This window comes from Juglans regia, chromosome 12 (genome assembly GCF_001411555.2).
Source record: "Juglans regia cultivar Chandler chromosome 12, Walnut 2.0, whole genome shotgun sequence".
Classification (NCBI taxonomy): Eukaryota; Viridiplantae; Streptophyta; class Magnoliopsida; order Fagales; family Juglandaceae; genus Juglans; species Juglans regia.
In genome coordinates, this window is record NC_049912.1 from 8,447,643 (window position 1) to 8,460,247 (window position 12,605).

General features: G+C 31.6%; 1 protein-coding gene across 5 annotated transcripts; it reads left to right on the plus strand.

Moving 5' to 3' along the window:
* The first annotated feature begins 6,167 nt into the window (after window positions 1-6,167).
* Window positions 6,168-9,230, plus strand: LOC108982136 (RNA-binding protein 24-B-like). Of its 5 annotated transcripts, none has more exons than XM_018953431.2 (7): window positions 6,168-6,519; window positions 7,107-7,299; window positions 7,401-7,533; window positions 7,838-7,946; window positions 8,077-8,113; window positions 8,204-8,441; window positions 8,541-9,230. In XM_018953431.2, exons 2-7 carry the CDS (start codon window positions 7,117-7,119, stop codon window positions 8,624-8,626), a joined length of 786 nt encoding a protein of 261 aa, XP_018808976.1. In that variant the 5' UTR covers window positions 6,168-6,519; window positions 7,107-7,116; the 3' UTR covers window positions 8,627-9,230. The 5 variants fall into 5 exon arrangements, with proteins under 5 accessions (XP_018808976.1, XP_018808977.1, XP_018808975.1 ...); XM_018953432.2 differs by having other exon boundaries at window positions 7,117-7,299; XM_018953430.2 differs by lacking the exon at window positions 6,168-6,519 and adding an exon at window positions 6,524-6,582 and having other exon boundaries at window positions 7,117-7,299.
* Window positions 9,231-12,605: the final 3,375 nt, after the last annotated feature.

Here is a 12,605-nt window from a genome sequence, read left to right on the forward strand (position 1 = left end):
ACAAAATACGAGCACATTTTGTAAATATTCTCTAGAATTTACTATCTGAAATATAGGCTCAAAAAGCCTATAAATATTGTACCATTGTACTGAGGAATTATCCAATAATGAAATGAATTTTGCGTTGTCAAAAGTCTCTCTGTAGCATTTCTTCAAATAGGTGTAGTGCTTTTCTCTTCAATGTGTGATCAATTTGGTATCAGAGTATTTCGATCATGTGGAAGCCATGGTAGAAGCCATAAGGAAGATCCTATAAAGATTTGCAAAAATGGGTGATGAGGAGCCCTTTGTGGAAGCCATGGCAGAAGCCAAAGGAAGACTACAAAAATGGAATCCCCATCACAGCCCTCTTCTATTAGTTCTATCTCCAATGTTTAAAACCAGAAAAATATGAACCTAAATCTCAAAACTGCTAGTACGTGTGTGACAACTTTTTGATGGAATTTTTCGCTTTGGACATGAGAGGATATTGTCAAGGTTTTCCTATACCATTTAATTAATTTTTCCCAAACATTAAAAGAAAACAAAAATAGGAGGAGATGATAAAACATAGATCTAAAAGCTCTCTTGATAAGCAGATGGAGGCAACTTGGATGGAAAAAATTATTCTTCGTTTTGCTCAAGGTCGATTTGGGGAAGGAAAATGGATGTGCAGACACTATAGAGGACGATAGCTTGGACTGTAATTGAGATCAATGTACTTCTTCATTTTCATTTACTTTGAATGGACCAGGAGAAGAACATATGAGAATAGATTTGATGCTAGGGACACCGTTAATTGGTCCCATTTTGGTTTCCTACTTGACGTGGAGCGGCTACTGTAGCATTCTTTAATTTTTTTAATTCACAGCCTTGCCCCTGCAGTGACTACCCATCCCCTCCCTTCCATCTCTCCTACCCCGTAGTGACTACCCTCTACTCCATCTCCGACCTCATCTCCAACCCATTTTCGAGGTCGTCGTCATTCTCAGCCACGCAGTTCATCTCCCCACCGAGTTCCTTCATCTCGTCTCCCCTAGCCTCCCCCCCATCTCCGACCCCATCGAGATGAGTAATTACATGTCTGTACACAAAGTTTGATTTAATAGCATTTTGGCAGCAATCTCAAGTGAACTTTTAGGAGATAAATGAGTATGTAATTACTAGGGTCTCATTACAAGTTTATGTGGACCTGAAACTGAAAGCAAAAATCTAATAGCGATAATTCCACAGATAACAGAACATTGATTGCATAGATTAGAAAGCTTGTGCATTTGGTTCATATCATCAACTACTTCATTTCATATAGACAATGAAACAACGATTATAAACACTAACAAAAAATAATAATAATAATAAAAGTTGCAATTTTCTCTATTTCCTACTAAACAATCTCTTTAGTTTTCCTCTTTCCAATTGCTCTATATGAGATCATCAGTTTCTTGCATTTCTTACTAGAAGATAGAGATGCAATGCAGGAAACTACATACTTTTTTGCAGTGTTCTGTGGACTTGGGTCGAGCACGCAGTTGCACTAGATTCGTCACACTTTTATCATCCCTCTTAACTTCTCTACAATTCTGGGAAATGATCATCAAGCTTGAAATTGCTTGCGTAGCAACCTCGCTAACACTATTTGATTTAGCCTCAAGCATCTTGACAAGCAGAGGAATGCACCCAGCTTCACCTACCAGTCTCTCCATCCACGTTGAAGCACATGAACTAATCGGGGAAGCAACCCAAGAGAAATTAAAATCTCCACCAAAACTGAGCCAACCAAATTCCTTAATGCCCCAACTGCAGACTCTTGGGGGAGTGGACCATCAAGATAAACCAATAGGCTCCAAACACCACTTTCTGAAACAACAGACCATCGAGGGAGGAGAGGGGAGACGAGATGCAGGAACTCGATGGGGAGCTGAACTGTAGGGCTGGGAATGACAACGACGCCGAAAATGGGTCGGAGATGGAGGGGAGGGAATGGGTAGTCACTGTGGGGCAGGGGAGATGAAGGTAGGGGATGGGTAGTCACTGCGGGGCAGGGGCTCTGAATTAAAAAAAATTAAAGAATACCTCGATGGCCTCTCCACATCAAGCGGGAAATCAAAACGGGACCAATTAATGGTATACCTAACATTTTCTTTTTTTTTTAATATAAATATATGGCTGTCACGTAGTTTCGCCACATCAAGCGGTATAAGAGAGCGGTAATAAGGAGCGGCCAAGTAGCACAACCATTTTAATTCTCTCTCCCTCTCCTCATTGACCCTTTTGACCATCATAGATGCCGTTTGCCACGCTTACCTCTCGTTTTCCAATTTTCATTCGATCGATTGACAAACATTGCTGTGTTTTCTTATGTTTTTTTTCTTAACTATAATAATATTGAGCACGCAGAAAAGCATCAAATGGGTGCCCTGTATACTATGTTGCCACATGGATCTTCTGCAAGGACAATGCTTCGACAACTCACATGATAGATTGTTCTCTCTCTCTCTCATCTTTTAGACAACACATGCTGAGGTCTGCCATATTTTCTTGCCCTTACAAAAGCTTATTCACCGTTTACTTGCTCTGTAACTGTTATATTTCTATGTCCACACGCGGCACGCCATAACTTGATTTTTAATACCCAATAAATACAAGGACAGCAGGTAGACTAAACTTTAATAGGATAATGTTATATACAGTATTAAAATAACAATTTTCACGTATTCTTGGGATAACCACTAGAACTCCACAATCGGTTCGTTTGAGGAGTGAGATAAAATAAAAATAAAATAAAAATTTTATAAATAATAATAAAATAATTTATAAATAGTAGTGAGATAATTTGAATTGAATATTTTTAAAATTTTAAAAAATAAAAGAAAAAAATTGAATAAAAAATATTATAAAGTTAAAATATTATAAAAATATAGTTTTATAATATTATTTGAATTTTGAAAAAGTTGGAATTGATTTTATTTTTTATTTAAAAATTTGAAAAAATTGTAATGATTAGTTTAAAAAATGTGTAATGATTAGTTTAAAAATTTTGTATTTAAATTACGGAAATGACATATGTCCCGCTGGGGGCTACCGCTGGTAGCCCCTGCTCCCAATTTTTTTATTTTATATATATATATATATTTTTTGCTTAATGATTAAGGATGTATTTTTTAATAATATTGTAATTTTTTATTTTTTTTAAATGTTCAAAAATACATATATGAAGAAGAAAAAAAAAAAAAAAACTAAGACTAGCGGTGGCTCCCAGTGGGAGCTTGGAGCGGTGGCTGCAACGCCACTCTTTAAATTATATTTGAGAATAAGATGAGATAAAATGAGAATTTTATATCTCATCCCATGCCCTAAACCTGTAAAAAGATGCTTGAAGAATGAGATGATATAAGAAATTTGTGAATAGTAGTAAGATAGTAAAATAGTTTATTAATAGTAGTAAGATGGTTTGAGAATAATAGTGAGATAGTTTAAGTTAAATATTTATTAGATTTTTAGAAATGAGAGATAAAAAAATGAATAAAAAATATTATAAAGTTAAAATATTGTTAAAATATAATTTTTTAATATAATTTTTGTTTTAGGATTTGAAAAAGTTAAATTGTTTTTTATTTTTTTTAAATTTGAGAAAGTTGTAATAATTAGTTTGAAAGTATTTATTTATATTTGAATGATGTTTGAAAAGAAAATAAAATGACATGAGATGAGATGAGATGAAAATTATTTTCAAACCTTCCGTACAAATATCATTTCTCAATTCCATAACATTACTTATTGATAGGCAAACATTAAATATTAAAGAAGTACTGTTTTTCATTTTACAATTAATATGCCCTATTTCTGCTCATAAATATAATATCACATTTGTAGGAGGGAAAATGTGTCAAGTAGACCCAACTGAAACTGAGAGGACTTCGGAAAATAGTGAGCCGCCAAAGTAAAAGACTTATTTGGAATAAACATCGCCCATAAGGCTATAATCCAGCCGAGTCAAGTCGGTCTTTGGCTTGTTGAGCTTGACTCAAGTCAAAATATTCGTGTTCGAGATCGAGTCCGAATTCAAGATTTTTTTTTATTATTTGTTTGAACTCGATTCAATATGTTAAAATTTTAACTTGAGCTCGTCCCACAAATGAGTTCAAGTCGAGTCGAGTCGAGCCGAGCTTTAGCTCGAACTCGAATTATTTATTTATTTATTTTTAATAAGATTTAATAATTAATAAATTAAATAAAAAATAAAAAAATATAATATTTAAATTATATAATTAACAAATATAACGTCTATTGAATTAAAAAAATTTTAAAAATTTATAAATAATTAATATTTAACTAGTTGATATCTATCCAAAATAATAATATATTATATGTCTACATATATTATTAATACATACACATAATATGATAGCATATATCTATTTCATATATAGTTCCCACATACTAGTATATGAAATTATTAAATTTTATCGACTAATTATTATATAAATTATAAATATACTTATGAAGTATATTGTCTATATAGACATAAGTAACTAGATTATATATTATATATTTAATTATAAAAGTGGTATACTTATATTATTAGTTATTACATATATATGTGTGTGTATATACATAGGTGTATATATATATTTATCAATATATGAATGAGTTTTAATCGAGTCGAGCTAACGAGTTGACTCGAGTATAAACGAGCGAGCCTTATTAGAGTCGACTCGAGTATAAACGAGCGAGCCTTATTAGAGTCGAGTCGAGTTTTGTCGGGTATGTATCATTTATAATTCAAGCGGATATCTGCTTTCATGAACAAGCTTTTTTTTTCACGAGTCGAGTTCAATTTAAATTTAACCGAACGAGTACCAAGAATGTTATCGAATAGATTGATTCATTTACAACTCTAATCGCCCAAAAGTGCTTCCTAAGTGCGGGCCTCACCAGAAGGTGCTCGCTAGAGGAAAACCTCGCCCCAAGATGCTCGTCCGTGATGAATCTCACCCAAAATCGTTCATTGACGTTGAGAAGGAAGGAACCTTACTCGGGAGTGTCCGTTGAAAGAAAGTTGTATCCTGGAACACCCAAATGCAAGGAAAGGCTTTTTACGGTAAAATCTTTTCCTATCAGAATAGGAAAATCATTTACACATAATATTTTTTATAATATTTTATATAATTATATTTTAAATGATAAATATTTTTATAAAATATTTTATAAAAATAATATTATTTTGTAAAAATGTCCTTATCTTATAATATTATTATAAAATATATTATATATGAGAAATATTTTTTGTCCTGAAAATGTGTACTGAATTTGTATTCCGAATGACTTATTTTTTTATTTAGTGATTAATGAAATGTTTTTTAATGATATTATAAATTTTTTATTTTTTAAAAAAGTATTTATGATGATTTAAAAAATATATAGAATAAAATAAAATAAAATAATAAAATAATTTACTCAAAATGTTTATTCGAAATGTTTTTTCCGGATGCGTAGCAGTGCTCGTTGTATATATATGTTTACTCATCAGAATAGGGCTGGGAGGTCCTTGTGTCCATAAGGGTCTAAGGCACATTTAATGCATAAGCAACCTACTGAAGCATTAAATAAGTATAAATATAAAACTTACTGAACATTAAATGAGTTATGAATTCGATTGGTCAGAAGCATAACAGCATTCACATTTATTTCTATATCTTATTCTTTAAAACTAATCGTCAAACTTCATTTTTTTTATTTTATATATTAATTTTTACAATATATCATATATCAATTTATTTATTTTTTTCATATTATTTAAATAATTTTTTTATTCTTTGTAAATATTTCCTTTCTACTAATAAATTGGCAATATCCATATTTTTTTTAATATATTTGTAATATATTTTTATATACCATATAATATAATTTAATCCTATACACACAAATAAAAATTACAAATAAAATCAAAATATGAAAAAATTGGTTAAAAAATATTTCCAATATATTTTCTAGAAGAAAATAAAATAGAAATAATAAAAAATATTTACATGATAAACAATATAACTTAAAAAATTACTGTAGTTAATTGTATTTTACATTTCCTTTTTTATATAAATGAAAGGCAGTTTTGGGTTTTCGGTAGCCCTAAATTACAGGTTCACCTTTGGCTTAATTATATATAAAAAAATATAAAAATAAACAGGAGTGGAGCTCCCAGAATTGCTCTCCTCGTTCACTTTCCCACCATTTTTTGTTTTTCCGGCAAGAGAAAATTTTCAAGGTTGTCACTTGTCAGAAAGTTTTGGCCAACCAAACACATAACCTAGTTTCTTGTATCTTTTCGATTAATAGAATTCCTGCAGCTACAGAAAAGCTGAAAGCTGTTGAACAGAGAGAGATTGAGAGGGAGAGAATGCGCGCGCGCGTGAATGAAGTGATCACGATCAAACAGACCCACCAGATGCCATAAACAGAAATGAAATACAGATACTATTGCCATTATTGTTATTGACATGTATAATATTGCAGCGCAGAGGAAGTTGTGATACAGCAAAAAAGGTTGGTCTTCTCGTCTTTGACATATAAAATTCATTGGACAACCTCTCCATGCCAACCATTGTCGTGGGTGCCCTCTACCATCTATTCTGTTTTTTGCCCTGTTTTTTCTAGTGTCTTTCTTTATTATCTCTGTCCTTAATATTAATGGTGTACATAAACATTTTCTTAGTAATTTTTTTTTCTTTTTTCTCTCTTTTCCCATCAAACAGTAATGATTTTCTTGTTACGGGTATCGTTTTTGAGGAATCTGAGGAGTTGTTGTGGCCGTCTAAATTCTATAAGTAGCAATTATAGTCCCTAAAAAAGCATGACGTTAAAACAAAGGAGAAGAACAAGAACAAGAAGAAGCAGAATCACAAGTGCATGAGTCTCTGTGATTACATTGATGTGATCTCCAAATCCGAAAAAACAAATTTTCTATTTCTGGCTTTATTTACCAAAATCTTAACATTTTTTTTCCCTTGTGTCTTTGGGTTGTGGGGGTTATTTGGTTTTGTGCAGGGGTTTTCTTTCCTTCATTTTATTTGGGGGTTTGACAGTTTGGTCTGCTTCTTTTTCTGTGTGTGATATTTCTCGTCTCAACGAAGGAAATTTCAGATGGTGGGTGGTAACAATCCGGGGCAGTACAATGACACAACTTTTACCAAAATCTTCGTGGGAGGCTTGGCTTGGGAAACTCAACGGGATGCCATGAGGAGATATTTTGAGCAATTCGGAGAGATCCTGGAGGCTGTTGTTATCACAGATAAGCACAGTGGGAGATCCAAGGGTTACGGTTTTGTAAGCCCATTTTCATTCCTGTCATTCCTTGTAGTTTTTTAAATGGCATTTTCTCTTGTTTTATTTACTTCGTTTCAATGGTTTCTTGTTTGTTTTCTTAGGTTACATTCAAAGATCCAGAGGCAGCCGTGAGAGCATGTCAAAACCCATCTCCTGTGATTGATGGAAGGAGAGCAAATTGCAATCTCGCATCTCTTGGTGCACAGAAGATTCGTCGACCAACTCCTCTAGATGGTGTCTCCATTTACCTCTTTTTCTTTTTCACTTTTTTGTTATGCTAAGGCTAATAATCCTCAAGTATTCTTCTAATATAGAATCATAAGACAATGCGAAAATAACCAATGTTTGATTAAAGGGTATCCAATCCACATCATGCCTTTTGCATTCTCATAATGTGGTTTCCTTTTATCCAGCTCATTTTCCTTCTGGTCTCTGTTTCAAACAGAACACTGATTTATTTTTATGCTAAAATGAAATTTATGTAGATTTGAATGCCATAGTGTATAAAAGGATTTTATTTTTGCAAATAATTTTTCAGGTTCAGGAAGATTTAGACCAGTCAGTGGCTTGCTTACTCCTCCTGCTCATTATGGCACATATTACCATCAACCTAGGGGTCAATACACATTTCTTTATTCAGCTTATGGGTAAGCTAGGAAGTTCTAAGATAAATGTCAGGATAATTCTCTGTTGTCTTTTCTACATTTTCTTTCCTATCAATCTCTAATATGTGTATATATTTTGTTTCTTTTTTGAAACTTTTTGGTCAATTTTCAGATACACTAGATATTCCAACAATGCAATGTATCCTGTGGTTAGTACATAATCTGTATACATATTTGACAGATGATTTGTACCAATTTCATTCAATTCCCTTGTTTTGAGTTTGATGTCATTTTCTCAGAACTATTATAGTGTTTATGGGGATCAACAATCTTCTCCTTTCTATGCCAACACTGGGACAGCAGGGCCACCCGGGATGCTCCACAATTTGTACCCGTTCTATGCACAAAGTGCCCACCCTCATGGTTTTGGAGTTCAATATCCCCAAATGGTACAGTACCCGTATTTGCCTCAGCACTATGGCTCTACTGGGATACTTTCTATTCCTTCTTCAATGGCAATGCAAACTACAACAACAGGTGTTATATTTGACCCACCTTCTAGTTTTAATTGATTGATCACTTTGGAACGCATTAACCACAACAATAACCTGAGAATTTACATGCAAAATGCAACAGCTGCAGCCGCAACAACAGAGGTGACTACAGGTGCAGGTGCTTCTCAGGCCACCGGAGTAGCATCTGAACAAAATTCATCAACTTAGTCTTTACTGGGGAAAAACAATGCTTTCTTGAAAGACTAGAAACATGGCCAGAAGGGTGAAAAGCATCACAAGCAAAAAACAAAGAAAGTGAATAAGAAAATAACACTTTATATTACTGATTCAAGAGGATGCCTGATCAGCTGGCATAACAAGGGAAGGAATGCAACGATACAGATTGGAATCATCCATTTATGGAGCAATCATGCATAGACATATGTTCAAGCTTGTTCCAATACCCGTCAACTTTGCTTTGTTATTAGTTCACACGCAAGATCATCATCTCCGTCATCCTATTTTTTGAGAGGTTAGCATTAGGTGAAGAACCATATTCATTGATGTATTGGCATAAGGTTAGAAACTAAATATTGTCTTTGGATTCTACCTTGTAGACTAATTACTAGATGGAAACGTCTTGGATGTAAAGAGCATCCAATGACAAACTTGCTCATATTGGCAGTGATCAAGGGCTCCAAATTATATTGCTTTTATATCTTTGAACCCCCTATTGGTTGGTCAAGTTGAAAAGGAGAGCTTGGATAGCTGAGGCATTTGACTTGTAAATATCGTGTCTGTTCATTGTTCTATGAATCGTTCGTTTTAAGAACATAGGATTAGTTGAGAAAAGGATTTAGATCGTCATATTTTTTTTTTTCTTGATCTTGTGGATAATCATATATTCTGATCTTTCACCTTTCGCTTTCTGTTGACATTCTGTATTCATCATTGTGGTTCTTTTGCATAGCCACAGCTTCTGGGCACCATAGAATGTGTTCAAAGTCCAATAGGATCTCACAATGCATGCGGTTAATGGGCGTGGCACTAGTTTATGTTTACAAGTTGCGCATGCGGATCATGAAGCATGGGGATGCTTGTGATTTCATTCTTAAAATTCAATTTCACTTTTTCTCGTGGATACCACTTTTTTATAATGGGTCTTGCACCCAACTTGCATATCCTTGCACAAATAACTTCCCATATTTATATACATATGTATATATGTTTGTATAAAACTCAGCTCCACTCATAGAGGCTTGTATAACTTTTAAGAGTAATATTACGTACAGTCGTGGAATGCGTAAATATCGTGTAATTTTTTTGAAAAAGAGTGGGGTCCACTATTAAAAAATTAATTTCTTTTCATATAGGTTTCATATTTATTCACTTTTTTCATAGCCACTGCACGGCGCTTGCACACTCACGACTGCAAGTATCATTTCTCAACTTTTAATAACTTCGTATTTACTTTTTTTAATATTCTCTCTAACTTTATAATGAGAATATTTTAATGTTTACGGAGATTACAGGAAATTATATTCCTAATACTAATAAATATAATCACTGATATATGTATATATAAACTTCATAAAGATATTAGAAAACAAAGTGATCAAGATACGAAGATAAAGTTATAAAATACAATATAAATAACTGATTTTATCAAAATGAAGCAGCTCATGAACAAACTTGAACTTGCTCGAACATTAAAATAATAAATGAGCTGCATATGAACATAAAGTCCAACTCAACGAAAAATACAAGCTCGACTCATGTTCGAATAAAAATAAAATGAACAAAGTTTGACTATCTGTTACTCGTTTGAACTCAGCTCATTTACATCCCTAAGTAGGGTATACAAGGAACATGGAGAATCATAGATCTTCCAAGAGGGGCCAAAGGCAACTTAAATTTAGACAGATTGGATTGGATTTAACTTCTTTAGAGTTCTTGCATGAACTTTAGGACCTAAAGTGAGAAAGTGATAAATACATAAGTTAGGTCCCAAAATATTTATAGTTGCTTGAGGGAATTTCTCAAGTAGTATTAAATATTTAATAAATGTTGTGGAATCCATTTTATGTGTCTATCTTCTCTCATTTTAGACTTTAAAAGATCCAAATCCGAGCAAGCTTGCATCATGTACGATGCAAATAGATTGAGTTGTATAGGAATGGATGTGCTTAGTTTCATAGCTGTTATAAAGTTTTTGGTTTTTAATATTTACCACATGGGTTTGAGTTTTGAATAATTTTAGTACTTCTATCGTATGGATTTTGTTATCACGATTTTTTTCCATCACAAATAAGATTATTTTTTTAATAAAATTGGAATGTCGTCATCTTACTATTACTAAAAGAGAAAGGCAAATGTAATTTTGTTATATGGAAACAAATCAAGATCTATTGCATACGTGACTAATAGAGAAATACGGTGGGTGAATATTTTGTAATCTTATCATTTCCAACCCTTCCATAAGACCTTCTCCTTAAGGTTGATGATTACTGAAACATGTCTCCAATCCCATAGTTGCCGCCACGTCTGTAATATAAAGGCAATGTCTCAAAGACTAATCCACGATAAATGAAATTTCTAAACTTGGTCGTCTTAGACTATTTTGGTATTGGATTGGTCATTCCAGTCTTTAAAATTTGAAAAATATATAACTTTTTAACTTTTAACTAATCACTTAACACTTAAAATTTACATTAGATTAGTTATCACATTCTCTATAATAATAAAATATTATTATTTTTTATTATTTATATTTCTTTAATTAATTTTTATTTTTTAATTAATTTTTTATTTTATTTTCATAATCTTCAATAACATCCAACAATCATATTTATTTTCATTTTCACAATCTAATAATCTATAATATAATAATTTCAAAATATAACAAAATAACATATGAGAAAATCACATATGTGAAAAGAATATAATAAAAAGAATGAAAGAAATGATATAAATATAATAAAAAAATACATTTAGACTTGCTACAGTTCTTTTCAAATATGAAAAGAATGATAGAATTATTGTAGCTCATATTTTAGATGAAATCAATTTGACTAATTGAATGTGGGCCAAATGTAGATGGTATTAACTAAATTTGAAGATGAAAATACATTTGGCTAAGTCAATGCCAATGCTCTAAATAGCGGTTTAAAAAAAAAAAATCAATTGAACCAGATCGGATTGTTGGGTTCGGCCTGGTTTGTAAGCAATCCAGTATAGTACCGATTCTTAAGAATCAAAATCGGTGTAGTACCAGTTTTCATATTTTGAAAATTGATTTAAACCGAACCGGACCAATATATATTTATAATTTTTTAATATTAAATCTTATATTGTATGCTAAATTGCTAAGTAATATAACATGAAATACTAATCTTATTATTCAAATCTATTAATCTTATAACATAAAATTAATATAACATGTGATATAACATAAAATTTTAATCTTATACATAAACATTAATATTAAGTTATTAATATAAACTTACTTTTGATATATATATATATATATATGTATATAAAGGATAAATACATTTTTGACATAATAAATTATAACATATATATATATATTCTTTTTGTAAATACATTTTTACACTTTTGATCATATATACCCATATAAAAAGTCTAAAACTTATATAGACTATAGTTAAATTCAATATTATACTAGTATTTGTTATTTATTATAAAATAATGTATTGATACTATAATATAATAGATTAATAGTATAGTATATATAAACATCACATTATTACTAGTATAGATAATCCGTAAAATCAGAAAAATAAGACCGAACTAAACCAAAACCGGAAGTTCTGATTTACTTCCAATTTTGATAGTAAATCGGTCTAGTATTGGTTTTTAAATTTTCAAAATTGGTATATACCGGTTTGATTCTAAAAAAAACTGTACAAAACTAGATTGAACCGGACCGATTACACCCTTAGGCTTAGAGCATCCTCATTTGATTTGGTAAAGGCAAAGTTAAAGTTTGGCTAATATTGCATGTGTTGTCTTTTGCCTATTCCATCTAAAACATATTTCCACATTAGATTAGATATCTACTCTCTATATAATAATAAAATATGATTAATTTAATAATTATTTTTTTCAAATTTACAAACACATTCCACAACATGTTAAACACATTCCAAACAAATTTACATAGTTGCCTCCATACATATTCAGCACA

Bases quoted from the DNA above. Each gene is read 5' to 3' on its own strand.
- LOC108982136 (XM_018953429.2), top strand. From the start codon at position 6,883: ATGAGTCTCTGTGATTACATTGAT. The intron at 6,907-7,116 runs GTGATCTCCAAA...AGGAAATTTCAG, and splicing joins GTCTCTGTGATTACATTGAT to ATGGTGGGTGGTAACAATCC. The intron at 8,114-8,203 runs GTTAGTACATAA...TCATTTTCTCAG, and splicing joins ACAATGCAATGTATCCTGTG to AACTATTATAGTGTTTATGG.